General features: G+C 51.9%; 3 protein-coding genes, 1 long non-coding RNA gene and 1 other non-coding gene across 8 annotated transcripts in view; 2 read left to right on the top strand and 3 right to left on the bottom strand.

The window, feature by feature from the left end:
• The window catches only part of LOC116946160 (protein HID1-like), a 33970-nt gene extending 31601 nt beyond the window's left edge, over nt 1–2369 (bottom strand). The window contains exon 1 of the mRNA XM_076069858.1: nt 2315–2369. The gene's annotated coding sequence lies outside the window, so the exon portion shown is untranslated. The remainder of the gene's footprint in view (nt 1–2314) is intronic.
• Nucleotides 1553–14757, top strand: LOC116946157 (structure-specific endonuclease subunit EME1-like). Of its 4 annotated transcripts, none has more exons than XM_032961075.2 (11): nt 1553–1942; nt 3097–3188; nt 4599–5139; nt 5928–6176; nt 6928–7064; nt 8869–8961; nt 9801–9925; nt 10650–10755; nt 10921–11036; nt 11958–12147; nt 13460–14757. In XM_032961075.2, exons 3-11 carry the CDS (start codon nt 4641–4643, stop codon nt 13634–13636), a joined length of 1692 nt encoding a protein of 563 aa, XP_032816966.2. In that variant the 5' UTR covers nt 1553–1942; nt 3097–3188; nt 4599–4640; the 3' UTR covers nt 13637–14757. The 4 variants fall into 4 exon arrangements, with proteins under 4 accessions (XP_032816966.2, XP_032816965.2, XP_032816968.2 ...); XM_032961074.2 differs by having other exon boundaries at nt 1553–2000; XM_032961077.2 differs by having other exon boundaries at nt 1554–2000; nt 9804–9925.
• Nucleotides 8437–8600, top strand: LOC116946372 (U1 spliceosomal RNA). The gene has a single exon (XR_004403530.2). It is a non-coding gene; the product is annotated as a U1 spliceosomal RNA (small nuclear RNA).
• LOC142929180 (uncharacterized) lies at nt 8734–12178 on the bottom strand. The gene is made up of 2 exons (XR_012945391.1): nt 12046–12178; nt 8734–10805 (listed from the first exon to the last, which is right to left on the bottom strand). It is a non-coding gene; the product is annotated as an uncharacterized LOC142929180 (long non-coding RNA).
• On the bottom strand, nt 14543–25022 carry DHRS7B (dehydrogenase/reductase 7B). Its single transcript, XM_032961082.2, has 7 exons — nt 24660–25022; nt 18854–19041; nt 18407–18504; nt 17965–18184; nt 17174–17266; nt 16887–17039; nt 14543–15682 (listed from the first exon to the last, which is right to left on the bottom strand). The coding sequence occupies exons 2-7, from the start codon at nt 19026–19028 to the stop codon at nt 15474–15476; spliced, it is 948 nt and encodes a 315-aa protein (XP_032816973.2). The 5' UTR covers nt 19029–19041; nt 24660–25022; the 3' UTR covers nt 14543–15473.
• Between the last annotated feature and the right edge of the window lie 908 nt (nt 25023–25930).

Raw genomic sequence — 25930 nt, 5'->3', positions numbered from 1 at the left:
CGTTTACTACACACCGCCGCACCGGGAACTCATTCGAGGCTGAGTTACGACGTTTGGGGATGGCCCAGGACCGGTTCAGACAATCTTCATTGACGTTGGCGGTGGCCGTGAGCGGGAATCGAACTCGGGGGGGGGGGGGGGGTCATGAATCGTCACGCAGCGGAGTGGCGACCGCCCCCCACCACCACCACCACCGCACCTGGCGCACGCACGCGGCTGCCCGCGCGGCACCGCCCGGCTGCTGCCCTCCGCTCCACGTGACCCCCATGGCGCGTGTGTGACCCCCCCCCCACCAGCGTGTGTGACCTCCCTCCACCCCCCGCGCTTGACCCCCCCCTCCCCCCGCGCGTGACCCCCCTCCCCGCGCGCGTGACCCCCCCTCCCCCCGCGACCCCTCCCCCCCGCGCGTGACCCCCCCACCCCCCATGTGCGTGACCCCCACCCACGCGCGTGACCCCCCCACCCCCCACGCGATCCCCCCCACACCCCCCCCCCCCGTGCGCGTGACCCTCTCGTGTCCGGCGCGAGACACGAACATCCGCGGCGGGACACCGCGGATGTTCGTGTCTCGCGCCGTGACGACGACGCGCTAGACTCGAGGGTCACGTGACGCGCGAGACTCGAGGGTCACGTGACGCGCGAGACTCGAGGGTCACGTGACGCGCGGGAGGCATTGCAGAGGTCGCGCTGCACCAGCAGCAACAACAACAACTTTCTGAGCCACCAGAGGCAGTGCGCGTGTGCCAGGCTAGGTGTACTTTCGGCCAACCACAGTCGGTCAATGCATAACTGTTCAAATGTTTTGCTTCACCCACACACCCTTGTGTGTGTTTTTTACGAATGAATCGTTTGCGTTCGTTAAGAATATCTCTTGACAATATGCCTGGTTGGTTACACACAACCGCCTGGGGAGCGAATTCTTATCAGCAGCATCGGTGTAATACATTACCATTGTTGGTAACAAAACAGGTCTTGAGATATTTTTACTTAAAGCTTTCGTGACTGCAGGGATTCATATTCTTTGTTCTTTCGGTAAAGTCACGTAGAAGGGAAGCAATACAAATATAAAACAATAAAATTCTCACGACGTTTCGACTGCAACACAAGCAATCATCATCAGGTGTGAAAACCACAGCTGTGAGAATATTTATTTTCGTCTCCTTTATAATGTCCGTTTCACCTTTCAGAAAATCAACATCTAATGCAGGAGAACGTCCGTTTCTACGTCGCCTTTGAAAAAACTTCGTTGTCGTAAATGTAAATGTTTGATTTGCACACAGTAGTATAATAATCGATTCCAAACGGGTGAATCGTACGCGTGAATTGATTTTACAGGACGGATCCGAGTATCGTTTACACGCTTCACCATCTGCCCCTGTGCAACTTGTAGAACATCTCCACGAACCGGACAATGTGCGTAGTACAATAAATGTGAATCGTAAAAAAAACCCATTGACAGAATCCCGCGCGAATCGATCTTTGACCAAGATGGGGGTAGTCGTGAATCGATTCCTGCCGATTCGTTTTTTTCTTCTCCTTCCCGCCAATTGTGGTGCAGCGCTTTTGACCAATGGGCGTGGCGCTCGCGGGTGACGTCACGCGCGGGAGGTTAACTCCGGCGGTAACGCGGGGCAACGTCTCTGGTTAACCACTACTTCACCACTAGTTAACCACTACTTCACCACTAGTTAACCACTACTTCACCACTAGTTAACCACTACTTCACAACTAGTTAAGCACTACTTCACCACTAGTTAACCACTACGTCACCACTAGTCAACCACTAGTCAACCACTAGTCAACCACTACTTCACCACTACTTCACCACTAGTTAACCACTACTTCACCACTAGTTAACCACCGTGAGCGCGGACACACACAGCGGGGAAACAGCCACAGCCAGCGAGCCATTCTCCCGAGGCGCGATTACGATAAACAAAACGTGCGTCTCTTTACAGCAGCGCCACCACCACCACGTCGATGAGTGCTGTTTGTTGCTGGTATGCTTGGCGTTTCGCGGCCCGTGCTCTCGACGCTTGACTTGTTGCGTGCGTGTGTACAAAGCTGCCGTCGCTTAAACCACGGGCACGGCAGCGGCCGGCCTACGGGGCTCACGGAGTTGACGCCAACTTTGAAGAGGCCGCTACTGCCTCCCACCCCCCCCGTAACCTCCACGTCGGCGCGGGCGGCCGCGTACGGCGCGAAAGAAGTTCAGCGACACGCGCGAGTAGCAACTCTTGGTGCTCCGTTGCAGTGGCGAGGTTAACAAATAGTTTGTTATAGTTTAGTGGTGGCGCGAGTTGCGTCGACGAACCTGGGCCCACCCGAGTTCGAGTCCCGCTCGTGTGAGCCGCTCCTGGGCCTCCCCACCCCCCCTTACATTGACTTGGCATCTACGATTCGTTTTAACGCTACGGGCTTTCGCGACCAATGTCATCCAGTTAAGGAACGAAACAGGAGGATTTGGCTATTCTTTGGGTCTTTCGGTAAAGTCACGCAGTTAGGTTCAAATAAAATAACAAAACTACGACGTTTCGATCGCAACGCAAGCGTTCCTGATGACGACCGCGTGTGTTGCGATCGAAACGTAGTTTTTTCTTGTTATTTTTGTTTTACCTAACTACGTGACTTTACCGAAAGACCCAAATAATTTGAATTCCTGCAATCACGAAAGCTTTAAGTCAAGGAGGATTTGTCCACAAATCTGGCTGTCCGCCTGATGATGCCGTTTGTAATTATTGGCGAAACGTCGTACTGATTGTAAATGTTGTGGCTTTGCTGTCCAACACTGGTGTGCTGTACTAGTGACGAATTGGCCACGTTCTGTTTAAGTGGTGGCGGGTTTAACAACACGTTTACGCGATTTAACCCCCCCCCCCACCTATATTATCAAATGAGTACTTGGTGCGGTGTGTAAAAACATCGCCACTAGGGAGACAAAGGCGGCCGGGGTGTAGTGCTGGCCACCCACATGATTCGTGTGCTGTGTCGGCCTTAATAGGTGCTCGCTAACAGCCATTGCTGTTAGCGAGTAGCAACAGTGTGATAAGGCTATACGGAGGGGAGGGGGGTAAATCTTTGCCTTTGTTTGTGAAGTGATTTGTTCAGAGGTGGTCCCGGCTCGGTTGGTGTCGGGCTGATCAAAGTCGCGGACGTGGAGCAAGACTGAACCGGACTCCCGTCCACGTGTGAGTTCCGATGCACCCCCAACACGTGCTTACACACAGCGTTACATTGTAAACGTTGCACACACAGCGTTACATTGTAAACGTTATAAACGTTCTAGATTTGAAGCTTTCGTGACTGCAAGGATCCATACTCTTTGGTTCTATTCGGTAAAGTCACGTAGGTAAAAAATAAAATAACAAAAATCACGACGTTTCGGCCACAACACAAGTGGCCTTCATCAGGTGAAGGGACCGGACTGTCCAGAGGACAGCGTTGGAGTGAAAACAGCCAAGCCCAGGTCGCGTCCTTTAAGCTGTGTGGGAGGAAGCGAAACGCTTTGACAAAGGAATTAGCATAGAAGGTCAGCGTCTCGATGAGCTTTGACTTCTTGTTCCGTTGTCTGTTGAAAACTCTAACAGATAGGTGAAAGCCCTCCCCGTAGAGGTTATCAATTCTAGATTTGAAGCTTTCGTGACTGCAAGGATCCATACTCTTTGGTTTGGCTGTTTTCACTCCAACGCTGTCCTCATGACATCACGGTCCCTTCACCTGATGAAGGCCACTTGTGTTGTGGCCGAAACGTCGTGATTTTTGTTATTTTATTTTTTTACCTACGTGACTTTACCGAATAGAACCAAAGAGTATTATAAACGTTGCACACACACAGCGTTACATTGTAAACGTTATACTGTCCAGTGTTTATAACGTCTTGCGTGTCTCTCTGAACGGCATACAGTACAAGTGTATGCTCTGTCTCAGTGGACTTGTTAGTCCGTCTCTGTCTCAGTGGACTTGTCTCTGAGAATGGTCTCAGCGGAGCCTCGGCGAACTTCTCTCAATGTAACAAAAGGCAAATGAAGCAATTGGCGGGACCCTGGGGTCCCATCACTGCACCGGGGTCGGAAAAACCGCTTAGCGACACGAGTTTCGTCTTACCGACAACAAAACTAGCGTCAATCGATTGGCCTCGTCGAGAGCTACTCGGGGCACTAAGTTTCGTAAAAAGTTGAAAAATTACATAAACACGTTAAATTCACTGCGGGGGCGGGCTCGCCTTGGCAAAGAAGCTGAGGATCGACGGCTGACCGGAGGGCGTCGTCGCCGCGCGCGACTGCGGCGGAAGCCCCCCGGGCTTGCGTTTGGCCGGTGGGGTGGCGCCTATCGTGTTGATCACCGCCTGCTGCTGGAGCTTGTTGGCGCGAGTCTGGGCGGGCGGCGCGTTGCTGTCGGGGTCACGAGTGGGCGGACTCAAAAATTATAATTATTGACCTGATTTTTGCGGGACCCCAGGGTCCCGCCAAATGATTCAAATGTCAAGGGGAGTCTCCCAGAGGTCCTGCCGAAGACGGACCCAGCCGTTGGTGTAGCGCGCGTGCCCGCGAGATCCTAGCAAAGATTGTTTTTCACGCCATTTTCTGTGCCGTATGCAGGGATCGCCTGGCTGAGTCCACCACCCCCACCCACCCCCTGGCATGGCGCTGCTGGAGCTGTCGTCGTCCAGCGAGGACGAGCTGCCCGTCGGCCCCCTCGCGCAGAGGCTGAGGATGCAGGCGCCCATCGCGCGGGCCTTGCCGGGCGGCGCAAAGGACGGGGCGACGAGCATCGATCTCCTCCGGGACGACTCGGACTCTGATGAGGACGTGATGAAGAGGATCAGGGAGAGGCTGGATAAAAAACGGCGGCAGGAGGACTGTGGGGTCAGAGGCGGCGGCAGCGACACTAGAACCGGGCTCACGTTGAGCGAAGACGACGTTGGGGACATTGTTGACGTTGGTGCGGGGAGCTGGACCAAAGTGCGGGAGCCGCGGACGTCACTCGGTCGGAGTGGGCAGCTGCTGCTGGGACCAGTGGCCTTGTCCGTTGGTGATGAAGGCCCCTCGATCTCCCTCTCGCATCGAAAGCCAAGGGACGCTCTGGGCGTGGAGATAGATAGAGATGGACTCATGCGAAAACGCTGCCAGACGGTAGCAGGTGAGTACGCAAAAACTATTACTGTGAACGCCTCTTTAACATCCGATAGCATTTATTAATGAGGCCAGCAAGCAGACGAGTGGGAAAAGTGTAGAAGAGAAAATAGTTTCGCGCAATTGCACAAAAATGGATAAACAATTGGCACCCGCAACATGGTAGTTGAGTCATTTTGACCTCGCTAGTAACAGACGAGCCTCCGTTGGGGTGACAACACTCTTACAATGCTTGAGAGAGGAGTAGCTGCTGCTTCTCAGTGTCTGAACGTTCACCAACCACCGCAACACTTCAGAGTTGGATAAAAGCACACCTTATGTAAGCATGACGCCGGTTGTAGGAAGAAGGGAAACTTCTGATATGAGCACACTACTTTCAATATAAGCACAGTTGGGCTTGCTTCCCAGGGGTATGCTTATATCCGGATTCTAGTGGACTGTAAGATCAGACGTATGAGGCCTGATGTCATCTGCAACAGTTGAGGGATCTCAGTTGTTGCAGATGACCGTCCGTGCCACGCGCGCTTTCAGATGCGCTTCTGTGGCCGCCTGGAGCTATTTACTTTTAAATCTAGATTCAAAACGAATTTCTTTAGAACTGCTTTTTGTGTTTAGTTTGTTGTCCTTCCCTCACACCACCGATTAGCATGGTTGGCTACGTAAGGTGCAAACGAAGTTTAACATGCACATACATACAGACAGGTGAGAAGTGAGGCGACATCAGTCACTGACTTGACTTGAACCCTGGATGAGGATGTGACCATTGGGTGTTTCGCTGTGGATTCTCTTGTTGAGATTGTGGAGCCTCTGTCCCAACGTCGAAGCTGCCTCGACGACAGCAGCAGCATCCGCAAGAGAAGAATAAGCAAGAGGAAGAGGCACGGGGAGGCAAGAAGGCTCAGCGGGAGGAGCAGAGCACACGGCGCGTAGAGGCGCAGCAGGAGAAAGAGCGTGAGAGGGCCGGCAGGCAGGCCACCGCCGCCCTCATCAAGGCTCAGCGGCCCGAGGAGTGTATGAAGCACATGGCCGTGTGCGTGGACCCAGGTGCCGCACTCTGTTACCCGTCCTGTATTTTCCTCTTATATTTCTCGTGGCACAAATGGTTAACTCACTGCACCGACGAATCTTGCGACCCGAGTTCAATGTCTCAGTTTACGGCGAGCATTGATTGCGAGTGATACCTAAACTGGTCCTGACGGTCCCCTTCACGAACCCGCACTGACCAGCAGAGTGAAGTATGGTCAAACAACACCCATAACTGACACGGTTTGGGGAGGTCTTCATCCAACAGTGGCTTGCTTAATGGTTGCAAATCTTACTTTTTATTAAAATCAAACTTTTGATTTTGTTTAAACTATTTTTATTTTACCAGGTAAGACCCACAAGAGCTATATAGCTCATTTTCAGAAGCGACCCGACCACAAGTGATAACTCAACAAAGTGGCTTATCATGTGGAAATTAATAGCAGCCAAATACTCTAAACGCACGTTAATTTTAAATGTGGAGGGAAAAACCGGAGGATCTGGAGAAAAATCCACACGACCATGGGGAGAGAGACATGCAAACTGCAAATATACAACAGGCGTCAGGGTCGGGATCAAACCCACGCCCTGTGTCCAGGCGAGGGTAGTTAACATCTCGCCGCCATGGCGCCTTGAGCCACTTGGCCACTTCATGCATGTAATTTTTTTTTTTCGGAGTGGGTGTGCTGCATTTGTGTAGTATGGGTGCGTAATCCGTTGAGCTCACAATTGCCATACAACGCGCACGTGTGTGTGTGTGTGTGCGCGCCAGGAGTGCTGGAGGCCGAGGGGGGAGGCTTGGTGCTGTCGGCATTGCAGGCCCTTGAGTCGCGTTGTGTCATCGCTGGGCGCCGTGTGCAGCGCAGCATCGGCTGGCGCAGAAGCCTGCCCGGCCTCGCCGCGGCAGAGGTGAATCCTCCATTGCTTGAAGCAAAAAATACTACAAACTTTTTTTTATTTTACCAGGTAAGGCCCACTAAGCTATATGGTTCTTTTTCAGAAGCGACCTGGCCTAAAATTATAGCCCAACGAGGTGAGCTATCGCGTGGAAATTTATAACAGCCAAGTACAGTAAACGTCGATTCGACATGTGGAGGGAAAAACCGGAGGACTCGGAGAAAAATACACACGACCGCGGACGGATATTTTGAAAACTCCAAATATCTTGATTTGAAGCTTTCGTGACTGCAGAAATCAATACTTTTTGGTTCTTTCGGTAAAGTCACGTGGGTAGAAATATGATGACGACCACTTGTGTTGCGGTCGAAACGTCGTGATTTGTTTTATTTTATTTCTAACTACGTGACTTTACCGAAAGAACCAAAGAGTATGAACTCCAAATATACAGCAGGCATCGGGGTCGGGATCGAACCCACGACCTCCGCCTCAACCAGTAATTCTCAACCTGTGAATTACATTCCCCAGGGAGATTCAAAACGAGGCCATCTGATTAAGTTGCTTTGTGGGGGTCCTTGCCTTTAAACATCTGGCAGTTCATCAGCAATCCTGACTGCTGATGAGAAAGCGAATGTCAAAACCTCCGATTAGCACAGTTGGCTATGTACGGTGCGACGGAAGTTCAACATACACACAAAAGCAGTCCCTGAGTTTGCTTGTATTCACCAGTGTGGTTTTAAAAACATACTCCCAGGAGGTTGTGGCCAATGGGACGTGTCAACATTTTTTTAAATAGATAAAATACAACAAAAGCTTTTTCCCTTCCTTATTCTATGGTTCTTTCGGTAAAGTCAGGTAGATAGAAAAAATAAAAATAAAGTGATTAAAAATATCACGACGTTTCAATTGCAACACCTTTGTCGTCATCAGCTGTTGTATTTTTTTGCCGTGTAAAAATGGTTTCTCAGGTTGAATGCGTTTAGGACCCCTGTTCCAAAATATGACATTGCCATTTTTTAAATAATTATTATTGTTGTGTTCTTCCTTTAACTCGTCTCCCGCGACGTCGCTTCGTGAGAAAAAAAAAATCGAATCTTTGTACGTGCGTGGATCTGCCAAGTCACGTGGGTGATGTAGGGGGGGGCTTAGACAAATCCCATGATGCCATGCGGCATTTTAATTTTAAAGACCACATAAAAAAACTGAATAGAAAGATACTGAACGAGTAAATGTTACCATATTTACGAGTAAATGTTACCATATTTACTCGTTAAATATACGAGCGGCTACATTTTAGCCGTGTATTTGCTTGAAAGGAATTGGTTCCCATAGCGTAGAGGAAAGCGCCTCGCCGTGGAAAGGCTGCGATGGAGCAGCCCAACTCATACTTACCTGACAGGGGAGGCACCATGATCACACAGGTGGTCCTCACAGGGCGAGGCTCTTCCATTGCACTGCGGGAGGGTTGACCCCTGCGATTTCCCCAAATGCGGGAAACTCGACTGTATAATTTGTGGTAGTGGGGGACTGCGTTCGCGCTATCCCCCGACATTGAACGTCAAAGAAAGCGTTACGTTCGGATAGTTCAAACTACTGGTGAGACACTGAATGTCAAAACCAGTCCTGGAGTGTCTGTAATATTACACCAATGCTGTTTGACAAATGCACTCTCAGAAAGAAGTGTGACCATGGGGAGGTTTAATAAAATATTTTTTAGTGGACAGATAAATGAGGTGTATTATAAACATATTTTCTTACTTGTATTTTCAACCACACGAACGATTATTTTGTGTTATCTTGATTTTGATTTCTGTAGGCAAGCAGCCTGGAGAGTGATGAAGAGGAGAAGCCTGTCGTGGTTGTGGTCCCAGTGCTGGACTTCATTGCCATGGTGGACGCACACAAGCAGGTGGGCAGGCTGCAAAACCATCCCTGCGTTTGTGCTGCACACTGGTCATGCAGCAGGGTGAAGGTAGCTGTGGCAGATCCGCGGGTTGCGGGGCGGGGAATGGAACTCCTCCCCCACCACCCTTTCCAAAAAAAAATCGGTATTTGATTGATATTTAACAGAGAAATTACAATGAATGGTTTTATGTTAATGTCGGGCCCAAAAAGCTTGATATTTTGGGGCTGCCCCCTCTCCCTTGGGAAGTTTGTAGATATGTGTCTGGCGGGTGAATGATACGGACATCATCGTTATCTGTGTGTCCAGCTCAGATTAGCAACAGTTGGCTACGTACGGTGCAAAATAAGTTCAACGATATGTACATGCATAATGGGCTAAGAGGGGGGACAGGATATTAAAGTACAGAAAATGTTTATGAGCGTATCTCTGCGGGTTTTTTTCAGTGTAGCCACCTCGTGTGGGGCAGGTTTTCTCATGGCTCTCCAGTTGCCTCTCATGTAAAAAAATAATTTTTCCTTTTTTTTAACCAAACAAGAATTTGAATGCAGGACCCTCCTGAAAAATCTTGAGACTCAGGCATTCAGGGACAGTGATTTGTGTTGCTTCTGATTCTATACCGCTGCCAAGTCCCTAAGTATTCTTTTTATTACATTTTATTGTACGGTTTGAAAATTATAGGGTGAGTTAATAGCACTGTAGTCTTAGCTGCATGCTCATGGAGTGTTAATGGGCAAGCTGAGTGATGAAGCTTGTGTCGAAGGGATCTAACCAACCGACGTGCTTTTTCCTTTTGAGTCTCGCGGAAGCGATTTGCGATTTTTCTCTCCTCTCCGTGTCGTCAGCAGGTGGCATCTTCCGGGGACAGCGGCTGCCACCTCTCACTCAGGGGGTTTGTCTCCACGGTGATGGCGGCCCATCCACACTGCGCCCTCACGCTGGCCGTCGTGGACGTCGACAAGTATTTCAAGTGAGGGGCCACAGGCACATCGGCTGGTGCACGGCTTTCTCACACCCATGGGACTACTTGGGTTTGAGAAAGTCCCATGGGTGTGAGAAAGCCAACGGGCACTAAAATATCCGACTCGTCGAGTTGCATTGGCTTCCGGTTGCCGAACGAATGCGTTATAAGGTCGCACTCGTCACACACAAAGTGCTTGCCACAAATGAACCGCAATACCTTGCTGATCTCGTCAAATAGCATACACCATCACACGAACTCCGATCATCTTTACAGCAGCGGGTTTTGGCTGGCCATCGAACGAAGACGATCACCGCATCGCGCACTTTCAGATGCGCTTCTGCGGCCGTCTGGAACGCTCTTCCGATATTAGGAAGCCACCGGAGCTATGCACTTTTAAATCTAGATTGAAAACTAATTTCTTTAGAACTGATTTTTGTATTTAGTTAGTTGTCCTTCCCCCTGATTAGCACAGTTGGCTACGTATGGTGTGAAAGAAATTCAGCATACGTACAGCAAAGACAAAGATCCCCATATAGCCTTAACAGACTATTGTTATTGAGTAAGTCTGAGCATTTCTTATCTTACACTCTTATGAGCCCAGTCCACCATCACGAATACGCACGTCATCAGCTCTTTGGAACAACACTTTTAAAGTCTATTGGAAAACTGGGATCGAACCCACGACCTTCCTGCACATATTGGTGACCATGTTCTTTTGAAAATGCAACAGCCAGAAAACCAAGGGACAGAAGCCGAGTAAAGAGTCGGGGGAGAGGCGGTTGAACAAGCGAGCAATGCCAGCTAAAGTCGACGTCTCCCGGGTGGACATGGAGGAGGTGAGGCTGGGCGTCTCTGGCTGGGCGCATATCCTCTGTGTGTGCTGCGTCTGTGGGGAGGAGGGAGGAGAAGGGGGAGGAGAGGGGGGAGGATGGGGGGCAGGATGGGGGAGAAGGAGAGAGGAGGAGGCTTGTGCGGGGTGCCCCCGTGTGTCCGTCCCCCAGGCGCTCGTGGATCTGCAGCTGCACACCAGCACGGCGCTGCGCTTTCTGGACTCGTGGAAGGAGTTTGCCGACTTTGTGGCCATGTTCACCAAGGCCATCGCCGTGGCTCCCTACAAGTGAGAGATGCGCAGCTGTTTCCGCTTTGCTTTAACGGCACGAGCAACGCTGTGCACATTAACGCCGGCGTTTGATGCGATCCGATGTGGGGGTCAGCGATGCCCATGTGAGCGGCGGTGAGTTAGGTGAGGCGTGGGTGTGTGAGTGGGGAGCGGTGGTGCAGCGGTTAGCGCGCTCTGCTACGAACCCGGCGTGACCCGATTTTAATTCTCGCTCACGGCCAACACCAGTGGCAATTATCTGAACCGGTCCTGAGCTTTCCCGAGGTCGACTCAGCCTGAAACAAGTACATGGTGCGGTGTGTAAATATCACCGCGAGGGAGACAAGCTGCCAGGCGTGGTGCTGGTCACCCATCCCCTCGCGTGCCATTCCAGTAAGCTACACTAGCTACCTATTAAATACATAATTGCTTACAAACTGTGCCTATTTGTCTACAAGAGTCTGCATAAATCCACGCCGTCCTATCTCGCCGATCGGCGTGTACCAGTCTCGACAGACCCAAATCGACGCCATCTACGATCTGCAGCCCACGATGATCTGCTGTACCCGCCGCACGTGAACCTCGTGCGGCGATATGACAGCTAGTTTTTCAAGAGACTTTAAAACGGTGTTGTTCCAAAAAGCTGACGATGTGTGATTAGTGCGAGTTCGTGATGGTGGACTAGACTCATAAGAGTGTGCAATAAGAAATGCTCAGACTTACTAACAACAGTCTGTTAAGGCTATATGGGAGATCTTTGCCTTTGCGATACATTTGTTGAACTTATTAGACAACTGTGCCAATTAGAGATGCGGAGGAAGGACAAAAAAAATAAACACAAAAAGCAGGTATGAAATTTCTTTCAATCGAGATGATTTAAGAGTGCACAGCTCCGGTGCCTGTGTTTATCTCTACATTCATCGTGGGGGTCGTGTGCAGGAGGGAGAGGGAGGTGACGGGCCTGGCGTTCTGTGTGGAGAGCGAGGGGGCGGGCGGCGTGCGCGTGGAGCGCGACGGCCGTGGATACCTGCAGCTGTGGCAGCGTCAGCTGCAGCAGCTGAACCGCGTGAGCGCCGAGATGGCGAGTGCCATCGTGCGCGCGTTCCCCTCCCCCCGGCTCCTCCTGCAGGTGCGTGTGGCCACGGGGGGGGGGGGGGGGGTGACAGGAAGGGGATACCTCAGGCCCAACCGCGCTGCTTAATGACGACGCGTTGCTTTTGTCTTTGCGGCCCTCGCGTTTTGTTTTGGAAATAATGCTGTCACGTGTAAATAACGGGGAATTATCCAAAATGGTCTTCCCGAGTCTTGAGACTTTTTCAGAAGGATTTGGGCAAATGTGTCTCAATGGAGTGGTATTCAGCCAATTTCCATTTTGGGGGGCGTGTTTTGTGTGTAGGAGCAAAGTGGAGTTGCCAGTGAAAGTCCACGCATAGAAAGGGGCAATATTCAAATGTCCACCCAGGCAGCTTTATGAACCAATTCACCATCTTCTGGCCACGTCACAGGCCAGCGAGTTATGAGGTCATATTTTATGTTATATCTTGTAAAGTAAAAAATTACTACTTGGTGTAATGTAATATATGGCCATATTGTATTCCCTTAGGTTAGATTATGGCTACTTCTCATCTGTGCTTCCAAGAGTATTTTAGCTTGAAAGTAAAATGTTAATATCTAGCAAGGACAGGGTGCGCCCGGCACCCTTCCTACGGATTAGAAGACTCTAGGCAGGGTTATGTCGAGTGAACAAAAGCACAAAAACATTACAATACAAATGTGAAACACAATTACGTTTTTGTAAACTAAATATCTTTTGATTTAAAGCTTTCGTGACTGCAGTAATTCATATTCTTAGCTCTTTCGGTAAAGTAACGTTGAAGGGAAACAATAAAATAATAAAATATATATAAAACAATACAAATTTTCACGACGTTGCAACCATAACACAAACGGTCGTCATCAGGTGTGTCGGTTTGACGACCGTTTGTTATGGTAGAAACGTCGTGAAATTTTTTATTGTTTTATATATATTTTATTGTTTCCCTTCAACGTGACTTTACCGAAAGAACTAAGAATATGAACTAAATATCTATATACCTCTTTGTGGGGAAGTTAACAGTGGATGTTCGATGGAGAGACTCACACCACCATAGGAATGTGGAATTTCCACCGCTGGCTCCGGGCTGGAAACAGGAGATCTGCATCGCCTCAATGTTTACTTGAGCGGCAAATCGCTTTGTTGTCTGTACAACCGTGGTGTCGTGAAATGTTATACCGCAGCGTGAAAACGGTATCACGGCAGCGCTAATCGCACGTTGAACTTCTTCCGCACTGTACCTCGCCCAAAGTGCTAATCGGAGCATGCGGTGCACTATGCGCGGTGCTGCTGCTACTGCTGCTGCTACTGCTGCTGCTCCTGCTGCTACTGCTGCGTGCCCCTGCAGGCGTACGCGCGCTGCGGGAGCGATCGCGAGCGCGCGGCCCTGCTCGCCGATCTGCTGGTGCGGCGAGGTGAGGGCGTCGTGGCGACGTCACGCCGCGTGGGGCCCGAGCTGAGCCGCCGCGTCTTCCTGCTCGTGACATCGCACGATCCTCAGCTGCTGCTCGAGCACGGCAGCTGAGGGGGGTGGGGAGCGTGGCCAGGAGAGCAGCGGACACGGGCGGTCCCCAGTGGTGCCGCCACCGTGCCGGGCCTCGAATGCGCGGCTCGGGGTGGAGCGGTGGGGCAGTGGTTGTTAACACGCCGCACCGCGAACCCGGAGACCCAAGTTTTATTCCCGGTCGTGGCGAGTGTTATCCGAACCGATCCTGGAGACACCCCCCACCCCCACTTCTTCCCGGACCTCCGATTAGCACGGTTGGCTACGAACGAAATAAGTTAAACATACAAAGATCCCCCGTATAGCCTTAACAGACTGTTGGGGCAAGTTTTGTTAGCGAGTAGCACCTATGAAGGCCAGAAACGGCACACGAGGGGGTGGGTGGCCAACACCACATACATACGTTCACCAACACCCACTGGCAAGCACGGTGAAGTATGGTCAAACAAGCCCCGTGAACAACACATCCAGCAGTGGATTTACAAAGACCTCTAAAGTGAAAGTGTTAAAATGAGCATTGCTAACGTGGTGGAGGAGGAGGACTGATGCTGCACTACCGTGGGCTCGTGCCGTGAACTCCCACGGTGGGGAAGGCGTGAGGAGGGGAAGGCGTGAGGAACGGAACGGAACCCATGTCCCGTAGCTCGGGGTGAGGGTGGTGGTGGTGGTGGTCGTTGTGCCAGAGCACTGAGCCACCAGCGCCTTTGGCATCCTAGGCGTGTGTGCCAGGAGCTGTTTTATGTTTTGGGTAGAGCGTTCTGTTTTAAATTACAGGCATAAAATGTGTAAAACCTTGGACTCCAGCAGTGATGAAATGCACATTTGTGCTCTATGAACGATGAACAATAAATATAGAAAACCTGAAATCATGTTAACGGTCAATCTCGGCATTTTTCAAAACGCCAATCGAGGCAGCGTCAGACAAAGTGAAAATAGCAAATGATTTTATTTTCTGCGTTACTGCATTTAATGCAATTTTTGTAATCAGTTCCATGGACTTTTAATTGTCTGGAAACATAATATTATGCTACTTCATTTCAAGTCAACGTGTCTTTTACAGACACCCCAAGCGACATTTCAAATACATTTAAAAGAGCTTATGTGTTTTAAACTTTGGCAAAATAAAAATCTGCAGCACCAAATTGAATTTAATTGTACATTTTTTTTAAGTTTGCGATACTGTTACTGCATACGTTTTGTGAGCATATTAAAATGTTCGTTTTACGATTGACATTGATTTGACCGGGGTGAGGAACACGGCTGCATCTGGAACAACGGCCAACCTTCCTGGCATTGAGGATACATGCCATGGAGTTCACTCTAACCTTTCCTTGCGTACTTGTCCAGTTGTGCATAACCTTGGCATTGCATTTGTTTTTATGAAAATAAACCCACTGTGAAATCACAAAACAGGCATCAAAAATAAAAGCACAACAGGGACGTGTGGGCAGCTTGTGAGTCCATATTTATCAGCCCCTCTTGTATGTTGAACTTCTTTCGCACCGTACGTAGCCAACCGTGCTAATCGGAGGTGTGGGGGAAGGACAACAAACTTAACACAAAAAACAGTTATCTTCAGTCCCTCTTCACCGACCCCTATGCACAATGTGCACATTACACTTCTGTCTCTGTGCCTTTCCCCTTCTACGCCTCCATGTCTCTGTCATTGTCTCTCGGTCACTTCCATTTGTCCGTATTGCATCGCACCTCCGATTTACTGTTTGGCAGCGTACGGTGCAAAAGAAGTTCAACATACGGGACAAAGATACATGTTCCAACTCCATCTCATTCTGCTTTGTCAGCATCTCCAACTTTCCGTGTAATGTGCGGGTGGGGGGAGAGGAGAGCAGCGGCGCCGTCACGCCTGCTCGGCCTTTTTCCTATCGGAGCGTGCGCGCCGCGCCATAAGGATGAAGTAGAGCGACGGGAGCAGGGTGCGCAGGTAGACGGCGGCCGTCGGCACCAGCCCGGCCGACACCACCTCGGCACGGCCATCGAGCACCGCCCCCACCACGTCCTGCGCCACGCTGTCCGGGGAGCGCCCGCCCGCCGTGTTCGCGTCCATCGCTGCACCACGTCGCGAGCGCAGCGCACAACGCAGCACAGCACAACGCACGTAGCGCAAGGCAGCACGGTGCATGCAGTGCAACGCACGCAGCACTGCGCCCGTGGTCGGGCAGTGAAGGATGGCGGTTTTGGGAATAAGGCTGAGTCTTTTTGTACACGCGACGCACATCTCTTAAGCGTGTTGAGAACTGCATTGTGTTTCTGGCCTGCTCGCCCACTCCTTTCGCTCTTGTGATGGCTTTTCGAGTCATTTACAGATTTTAATCATTGTTGCCTTGAGACAACTGCTCCCGGGGATTACGATAGTGTGAAGGTTACAGTCCTCTGCATATTTGTGGATGGCTGCTGGACTGATGAGTCCTTCGATGGAAGGAATTCTGTCGAGAGCGACTTTCGCTGCTTGCCTGAGCCGGTGGTCTGAATGACAAAATGCCCAGTGCTTTTGAGCTGGGGGTGTGGATAAGGCCCAGAGCTTTGCTTGTGCTGCATGTCTCCATGTGCTGTTGAATCTATTTTGTGTCCAGGGTGCACTCATTTTTCTGTTATGGGTTTTTTTTCTTCCTCCATCATTTACTTGCGCTACGCCCAGGGGCAGCACCACTGACAATATATCTCAACTGGTCTTGGGCCTCCTCTAGGTCGACTCGGCCTAAAATGAGTAGCTTGTACAGTGTGTAAACATTGCCACTAGGGAGACAGGCGGTCGGGCGTGATGCTGCCCCCACATTTATAAATAGTCTCTTCTCCTATAACGTGATGTTTTTATAACGTTGGATTGGATATAATGCGATTAATATATTGGGGAACACATTTTTTTATAACGTGGATTGCGAACTTGATATAATGCGGTTGAGAGAGCGGAACTACGTCGCGCAAGTCGGAATAAGCCGTCATACGGCTGCTCCGGCGAAGCATCTCAAGGCATTGGGATGGTGCTGGATGCTACGAGATGCTACCCACACACCTCAGTCTTTGCTCGGCCTGCGTTAAGCATCTCACGTGTTATCGCGGACCGTGCTTATAACGCGATTTTTTCATAAAGGGGTGTTCTTAGGAAACACAACCAAAGCGTTGAGGAGAACAGACTGTACGCGTGCACAGCACTTGCCCCAATAGTCTGTTGAGGCTACGGGAGGGAGTGGGGCGGATTCTTTGTCTGTGGCGTGTGGCACGTGGCGCGTGGCACGTGGCGCGTGGCACGTACCGTGGTATGGCGTCCCGTCGGCCGTGAGCGCGTTGAGCGAGAGGTTGGTGCGGATGTAGCCGGGGCTCACGACCGTCACCTTCAGCCCCGAGTCGGCCACCTCGGCGCGCAGGCTGTCGAAGTACGCCTGCGTGGCGTGCTTGGAGGCAGCATCTGCGCGCAGAGTCATCGCGACAGGTTGCGTCGCCGTGCTGAAACAGGTCTGTGTTGGCGTGCGCGGTGCTCGCGGTACGGTGGCGTACACGGTGCTAGCGGTGTGTTGACGTGCAGGTCGCTCAAATGCTTACATGCAGAACGGAAGGGAATGGCGATGCGACCCTGCACGCTGCTAATGGCCACGATGTGCCCCTCTCCTTGCTTCAGCATGGACGGCAGGAGGGCTGGAGTAGCCACGCACAGCACGCACAGCTCTCTCAGGGTTATGGGGCGACACCAAAGTCACAACAAGGCGGTCTGCATTAAATAAAACATATGCTTACGTGCTAAGTTCAACATACATGCGTATGTGTACATATGTTGAACTTCTTTCACACCGTACGTAGCCAACCGTGCTAAATGCGAGGGGTGGCGGAAGGACAAACTAAACACAAAAAGCAGCTATAAAGAAATTAGTTTTCGATCTAGATTTAAAAGTGCATAGCTCCAGTGGCTTTCCAATATCGGAAGGAATAGCGTTCCAGACGGCCACAAAAGCGCATCTGAAAGTGCACGATGCGGTGACCGCCTTTGTACACACAAAGACAAAGGGGGTGGGTGAACAGCACCACGCCCGACCGCCTTTGACTCCCCAGCGGCAATGTTTACACACTGCACCAAGTACTAATTTGAGGCTGAGTTGACCTAGGGGAGACCCAGGACCGGTTCAGATAATCATCACTGGTGTTGGCCGTAAGCGGGAATCGAACTGGGGTCACCGGGTTCGTAGTACAGCGTACTAACCGCTACACTACCGCTCCTCCACACATACAGAGCAGCAAATCGTTATTTGACTTGGACTGCTGCTGCATGCACTAGCGCACGCGAGTCGCCGTTGGCCGACGGCCGAGATCCGTAGATGCGTGCGCGGGGGGCGACTGACCCGTGAGGAGGGCGATGGCGCCAAAGTAGTTGACCTCCATGAGCTGGCGGTGCACGTCCATGGCGGTGAGCGCCGCCTCCCCGCGGTAGCTGATCCCCGCGCCGCTCACAAGCACATCGACGCGGCCATACGCCTCCACCACCCGCTCCGCCGCCCTCGCCACCTCGCCAGGCGAGCCCAGGTCAAAGGGCACTACGCGTGGGGTGCGGTCCTCTGGGCCCTGTGGGTGACGCACAGTGACGGAGTGGAGGTTGGTTTAGGCCTTTGTGGGGGGAATGTCACGAAGCTCCCTGGCCCATCCATTTACCTTACCCCCTACCCTTGTAGCTGAATGATTGGGCCTTTTCAGCTCCTGGTGCAATTGCACCACTTGCACACTGATAGCCGAGCCACTGAGTCACGTGTGTATGTGTGTGGTGGACTGCGGAGCAAGTATACGTACTCTCTCCGAGAGCTCATCGCGTAGAGACTCGAGTCTCCGCAGGTCGCGTCCGCACAGCACGAGCCTCGCTCCCTCCGCATGGAACGCACGTGCACATGCTATCGCGCACGCACAGGCACACGAAGACAAAGATCCTCCATATAGGGTACACGGGCTGTTGGGGCAAGTGCCGTCGAACAAGGACGGTCAACGCACGCTTTCAAACGCCCTTCCGTGGCCGTCTGGAACGTTCTTCCTTCCGATATTAGGAATCCATTGGAGCTATGCAATTTTAAATGAAGACTGAAAACTCATTTCTTTAGAACTGCTTTTTGTGATGAGTTTTTTGTCCTTCCTCCCGCACCTCCGATTAGCACGGTTGGCTACGTACAGTGCATAAGTTCAGCAAACATACAGAGGGATAAACCATGGCTGATGATGACAATGATGGCGATCTGTTACACGCACCCAGTCCGAGCCCCGAGCTGGCGCCCGTGACCACCACCACCTTGCCGTGGAGGCTGCGCATGCGGCGCTGCAACCGGCGCAGGAGGCGGTAGAGCAGCAGCAGACCCAGGCCGCCCGCGACGAGGTACGGCATGGCCGCCGCCCCTCCGCCACCAAACTCGAGCCCACGCAGCATCGGAGAACCTCGCCTGCCAGCGCACCACACACACACAGACAGACGGGGATGGTTCTGGCACCACGGTGGCAAGATGTTAACAACCTCGCCTGGTATACAGGAAGTTGTGGCCCCCATCCGGACCCTGACACCTGCTGTATACTTTGAGTTTGCATGTCTCTCTCTCCTTGTGGTCGGGTGGATTTTCCTCGGGTCCATTCAGATTATATTGCGCCTATTAAATTTCCACATGATAAGCCACTTTGTTGAGCTATCATATGTGGCCAGGTCGCTTCTGAAAAAGACCTGTGTATCTCGGTGGCCCTTACCTGGTAAAATAAAAAAAAAGTTTCCAGCTCTCCTCTTCATTCCATGGTGTAACATTCGTTGCGAGTTTTGCAGACTTGTATTGTGCACGTGCAGAAACCCCTCTGTCACTCATCTGGTGGATGAGGGCCTCTGCACTGCAGGCTGGAGAGAGGTTTTTTGACAATACGAGATAAAGGTGACTGGCATAGATGTGGGATCGTAGAAGTACAGCGTAACAATGGTTCAACCCTGGTTAGCTTCAACAATCTGACCGGATAAGGTGCACTTCTGGTGCATTTATGTGTTTTTTTAAAAATATATATTTTAAAAACGAGTGGTTGGGGAAACAAGTAAATTGGCACTCCAACCAACCAGTCTTGAGAAACGTGTCTGGGGAAACATCGCTGCCAATGATTCTCGTGCACTCCTCTCGTACGTTCATCAACGCATCACCGCGCAGTACTGGCAGTTCCACGGGTGGATGTGTGAAACGGCTCTAAGGTATTGTCAGCTGGAGTGCTGTTCCTCAGCGAGTTTTCACGACCGTAAGTTGAAGCATGCACACACACGCGCATGCATACATGCACACAAGCATGCACACACACCCATGCACACAGACGAGTGTTGAGCAGGCAACAATTTCGAGGGGGGGGGGGAGGGGGGTGTAGATAAGAGGTCTGGATGTGTCCAATCTGTTCATCAGCACTTCTAGGAGCATAAACCATTTCCCGAACTCCGGTCATCCTCACAGCAACGACTTTTGGCTGGCCATCGAACAAAGACGGTTGCCGCATCGCGCGCTTTCAGATGCACTTCTGCGGCCGTCTGGAACGCTCTTCCGAAATTAGGAAGCCACTGGAACTATTAACTTTTAAATAATCTACATTTAAAACTGTCTTTAGAACTGTTTTTTGTGTTTAGTTGTGCTTCCCCCACACCTCCGATTAGCGTGGAAGAAGTTCAACATACATAGAATGTCTACACCACGCTATTGAGCAGTCCCAGAGATACGTGATAGAACAGCAAATATTATACGCCCTAGCCCTTGACAACATCCATGACGGATGGACACATTTGGACACAACTACTTGCTTGGTAGCACGAATAGAAGTCTCCATATATCCTCAATCTATTGACCAAACTCACCCCTCACAGCCTATAAATCCTGGTCCACTGCATTACCAGGTTTGCCAATTCCTCCATCTCCATGAATACATTTCCAAGCTCACAAGACTGCCATCCTGAAAGTACTTGGATCTAAATATTCCTGCAAGTTTCCATCCTACCGAAAACCTTCCTCGGCTTGAAAAAGTCCGACAAGGCTCTTCCCGCATCTCTGAATTACTTTGCACAACCTTTGTCCGCCACCTCTGCAGCATCTCCCACTTCTGCCACTTCCTTGTCGCGGATGCTGCCGACGCCCTCATCGCCACTGTCATCATCACATCTCCACCCAGCTCCCCTGCACTCTCATCTACAGCCTCGCACAATCCCTTAACTCCATTTGCCAGATGATCGCAAAAACGTTACGACCAGGCTTCTCGCCCACACGCAGAACCAAATACTCCGATCGCTGTAGGTACCGGGTCTACACAGCCTCGTGGCTCATGAAGCACAGGGACTGCTGGCTTGAGTCCTGCTGCTCTTCATCCTGGAGCCGAACTGAGCAGGAGTCAAGTGAATATTAATTCCCCCCAGGAGGCAATCTTTGGGAATATTGGTTCCCCTTTCTGAATATTTGTACCCCTTAATTTTTTTTCGAACAAAATGTTTGTTAAGGTACAAGCATATCCGTGCATTTTCAACTCAAACCTTGATTTTAAGAGAAGCTTCAAACCTACTTGCGAAACGGGTGGCCCAGTTCGCTATCGGTATAATTTTATTCTTTCATACCGTTCGGTTCTGTGACCTAACCAAAACAGCACCTAATCCAGGGGTACAAGTAACAGTCAGGGGTGGGTGGGGGTGACACACTTTCACTGGTAAGAACATATTTGGGAGAACCCAAATTAAACTATTTAAACCATGTTTTATTTTACCAGGTAAAGCCCACTGAGCGATATGGCTCTTTTTCAGAAGCGACCTTGACACAAATGATAGTTCAACCAAGTGGCTTATCGCGTGGAAATTTATAACAGGCAAATACTCCAAATGCACGTTTCTAAATGTGGAGGGAAAAACCGGAGGACCCGGAGAAAAATCCACGCGGCCACGAGGATAGAGAGACACGCAAACTTCAAATATATAAGCCCAGTTCCCAGTGGTCTCGGGAGAACGTGGCGTTAGTCCTTGACAAAGTGACATAAAACAAAACACGTCGTGCACTGAGATAGTTCAAACGGCCACTCGAGCGCACGCGGGTTGGATGCACCAGGCACGTTCGAGCCACACGCAGGTGACCTGCCTGGGAGCGGCAGGAGGGAGAGGGAGAAGGGAGCGAGGGTGCAGGAAGACATCTCGCCATGGGCACGGTGGCCAAGCCGGGGCAAGCGCTAATCCTGTGAGGAGGTGGGGCGGGGCAAAGGGAATGGTGGAAACTCACACGACCCCCCACTCACTCGATCCACACGACCCTGACCCCCACGACCCCCACCCGCACGACCCTGAACCCCCCGGGACCCCCATTCACACGACCCCCACGACCCCCACTCACACGACCTGGAACTCTCTATATGCACTCTGACTTTGAAGAAACATCTAAAGGCCTCCTCTGTCTGTGTTGGGTCTCAGGGCTTTCGAGCAGTCCTGAGTGTGGCTCCGCGCCTCCGAGTTGTTGACTTGTCTGCAAAAAAATCTGGGGCGTTATAAACGGCATCGTAATTATTGTTGTTGTTGTTGTTCACGGCCTCCACTGTGACACGGCTCGTTTCGCCGGATAAGAGGAGTCACTTGGGATATTTGTGGCGAATCCCATACCTGTCAACCGCGTGAGTTGACACGGGGTGGAATCCTTCCCTCTCCTTTAATGCCGATCGGCCACAAGGTGACCCACGTGGACGCCCAATAGTTATTTATTGATCGTTTCGCTGATAAATGCCGATAAGCGACCGATTTTAATTAAATTAATCCACGAAGAGTCGTGGGGGCATCCCTTGGATATGGACATGGGGATCTCCCCCGTGTGGCTGTGCGGAATGGCGGTGGTGGTGGGGGTGGTGGTGCTGGGGGTGGTGGTGCTGGGGGGGGGGGGTGGTGCTGGGGTGGTGGGGGGGTGGTGCTGGGGGGGTGGTGGTGGTGGTGGTGTTGGGGGGGTGGTGGTGGTGCTGGGGGGGTGGTGGGGGTGGTGGTGCTGGGGGGGTGGTGCTGGGGGGGTGGTGGGGGTGGTGGTGGTGCTGGTGCTAGGGGTGGTGGTGCTGGGGGGGTGGTGGTGCTGGGGGTGGTGCTGGGAGTGGTGGTGGTGCTGGTGCTGGGGGGGGGTGGTGCTGGGGGGGTGGTGGTGGTGCTGGGGGTGGTGCTGGGGGGGTGGTGGTGGTGCTGGGGGTGGTGCTGGGGGGGTGGTGGTGGTGGTGCTGGGGGGGTGGTGGTGCTGGGGGGGTGGTGGTGCTGGGGTGGTGGTGGTGGTGGTGCTGGGGGGGTGGTGCTGGGGGTGGTGGGGGGGGGCAAAAGTGCTCTGAACGAGCCACGTCGCGGGAGGAAATTCGATTTATTTACAAATATTTAAGAGAAATAAAATACGAAACGCGGCCACCGACGGACGCGCGCGCTCTAACGTGCGTGGTGCCAGGCGTTGATAAACACGCGGACGGGAGGATTTTTAATTTCCCTCCTCCACAGTTGTCTGCAAACCGATGCGAATAATCGTGAGAGGAGGGGTGGGAGTAGGAGAGACACGAGACGAGAGAGCCGTGGTCACAGTGCACGACAGCACACGGCACGAATTCACAACCAGACACAGTTGAGTTGATTGTACAGGGTGGTCCAGGTGTATTGTGACCCCCCCCCCCCATTTCATTATCTAAAACTTTATTTTTTGTGAGGTTAATATGCAAAGGCAAAAACTCGTTAGGGGTCAATTAATTGGGGGGGAGGGGGGTGCTACAATCTCTACGTTGCTCTAATGAACATATTAAAGACCCTAGTAGTTACTGTGATGTGGCACAATTTAGTGTGAAACATTCACAGTGCCACAAGTCTATAGACGTGGGCCACTGTGGGATACAGTCTGAGAGCTACAGTCTATGTGAGAGCTACAGTCTGAGAGCTACAGTCTATGTGAGAGCTACAGTCTATGTGAGAGCTACAGTCTATGTGAGAGCTACAGTCTATGTGAGCGCTACAGTCTATGTGAGAGCTACAGTCTATGTGAGAGCTAGTCTGAGAGCTACAGTCTATGTGAGAGCTACAGTCTGAGAGCTACAGTCTATGTGAGAGCTACAGTCTATGTGAGGGCTACAGTCTATGTGAGAGCTACAGTCTATGAGGCAGCTACAGTCTATGTGAGAGCTACAGTCTATGTGAGAGCTACAGTCTATGTGAGAGCTACAGTCTGAGAGCTACAGTCTGAGAGCTACAGTCTGAGAGCTACAGTCTGAGAGCTACAGTCTATGTGAGAGCTACAGTCTATGAGACAGCTACAGTCTATGTGACAGCTACAGTCTATGTGAGAGCTACAGTCTATGTGAGAGCTACAATCTATGTGAGAGCTACAGTCTATGTGAGCGCTACAGTCTATGTGAGGGCTACAGTCTATGTGAGAGCTAGTCTGAGAGCTACAGTCTATGTGAGAGCTACAGTCTATGTGAGAGCTACAGTCTATGTGAGAGCTACAGTCTATGTGAGAGCTACAGTCTATGTGAGAGCTACAGTCTATGTGAGGGCTACAGTCCTGGGCCCTGGCCACAGCTGCTGCGCCGTAGACTGCACACAGCTTGACCACGGGCCGCTCCGCGGGGTTGACCCCAACACCGCGGGGTTGACCCCAACACCGCGGGGTTGACCCCAACACCGCGGGGTTGACCCCAACACCGCGGGGTTGACCCCAACACCGCGGGGTTGACCCCAACACCGCGGGGTTGACCCCAACACCGCGGGGTTGACCCCCACACCACGGGGCCGGCCCCCACTGCCCCAACACCACGGGGCCGACCCCAACACCACGGGGTCGGCCCCAACACCACAGGCCTGGCCCCCACTGCCCCAACACCGTGGGATCGGCCCCAACACCGCGGGATCGGCCCCAACACCACAGGGCCGGCCCCCACTGCCCCAACACCACGGGGTTGACCCCAACACCACGGGTCGACCCCAACACCACGGGGTCGACCCCAACACCACGGGGTAGGCCCCCACTACCCCAACACCGTGGTTAATCGAGGGGGGGGGGGGGTGTCCGAGCGACTTTACCGACGGTCGTCTCCAGCGCGTGGGACCCGCAGCGGTTGCTGCCAGAGTCTGGAGGTAAACCCTCTGCACGGAGCCGCCTCGCCACGCCGAAACTCCCGGGTCGTGGTGAGCTGTCGTCGTGGTGAGCTGTCGTCGTGGTGAGCCGTCGTGGTGAGCCGTCGTGGTGAGTCGTCGTGGTGAGCTGTCGTGGTGAGTTGTCGTGGTGAGTCGTCGTCGTGGTGAGTCGTCGTGGTGAGTCGTCGTGGTGAGCCGTCGTCGTCACGACGGGATGCAACGCAACATGTCTGATGGGCAGACGGCTCACAAACACCGCCCCCAGCGTCGAGTTTGTGTCTCCTCCCCTCTCAGCTCTGACAACTCCACTGCTCAAAATCTAAGAAGCGCGTTCACTCATCGATGGCATTGGGTGTACAGGGTGTTCCACATTTCTTGTGACTCCCCCTCCCCCCAATGAATTCACCCCTGACATTTTTAATTATTTGCATGTTCATTTCTGCTTTAAATAAATCTAACCTGAAACAATATTACGTCTTAGATAATTAAATGGGGGGGGGGGCTCACAAGACATCTGGACCACCCTATACAATGCCCTCCGAGCTTCCGAGCTCTACAATTAATGGGCAGTGCCCTCTCTCTATTCCAGAGCTGCACAGTGAATGGACGATGGGCCCCTGGGCGTCCGTGGCTGTGAATCGTGGAACCCTCACGTGGGAGCTGCCAAGCCAAGGTTCAGGAGGTCAAGTGCAGTGACCTTCACGTTGGCCGAATCAGAGGAGAATCCCCAAGGTGCAGAGCCCGCTGGGGGTGGTGTGGGGGTCATGGGCCCCTCTAGCCCCCTCGTAGTGGAGCAACGGCGGTAATGCAGCCACATCAGCAGCAGATTCTTCCACTTTCGTCGCGTTGCTGTTAGATGCAGAGCAACGACGACAATTTCACATTCAAGGTGGTCAAGCCCAGACAACCGGGACAAGGGGCAGTAGCGGAGTAATGTAGCATCGCCGTGATGTCTCCTTCGTATGTGTGGATTGGGCGTTGCGTCCTGAGACGTTGTTGTGCGGTCCGTTCTGGATGACCACAGTCACACACTACTCATGAAGAGTTTTTTTTAATTTTCCATGTGTGCATCAGATAGCCGCATCTACTGCCATGGTTTGTGCAGTGGATGCGCTTTAGGGTGGACCGTGAGCTTCGTGGAAGATCAAAGCCAAGGGGTCTTCTCCGTTGGGTCTTTCACAACAAGCTGTTTTTTGTTAGTAATTTTGAATCTATCA

Source organism: Petromyzon marinus, chromosome 26 (genome assembly GCF_048934315.1).
Source record: "Petromyzon marinus isolate PM22_M1 ecotype Great Lakes invasive population chromosome 26, UKy_Petmar_22M1.pri1.0, whole genome shotgun sequence".
NCBI lineage: Eukaryota > Metazoa > Chordata > Hyperoartia > Petromyzontiformes > Petromyzontidae > Petromyzon > Petromyzon marinus.
This window is presented reverse-complemented; position numbering and strand designations above follow the sequence as displayed.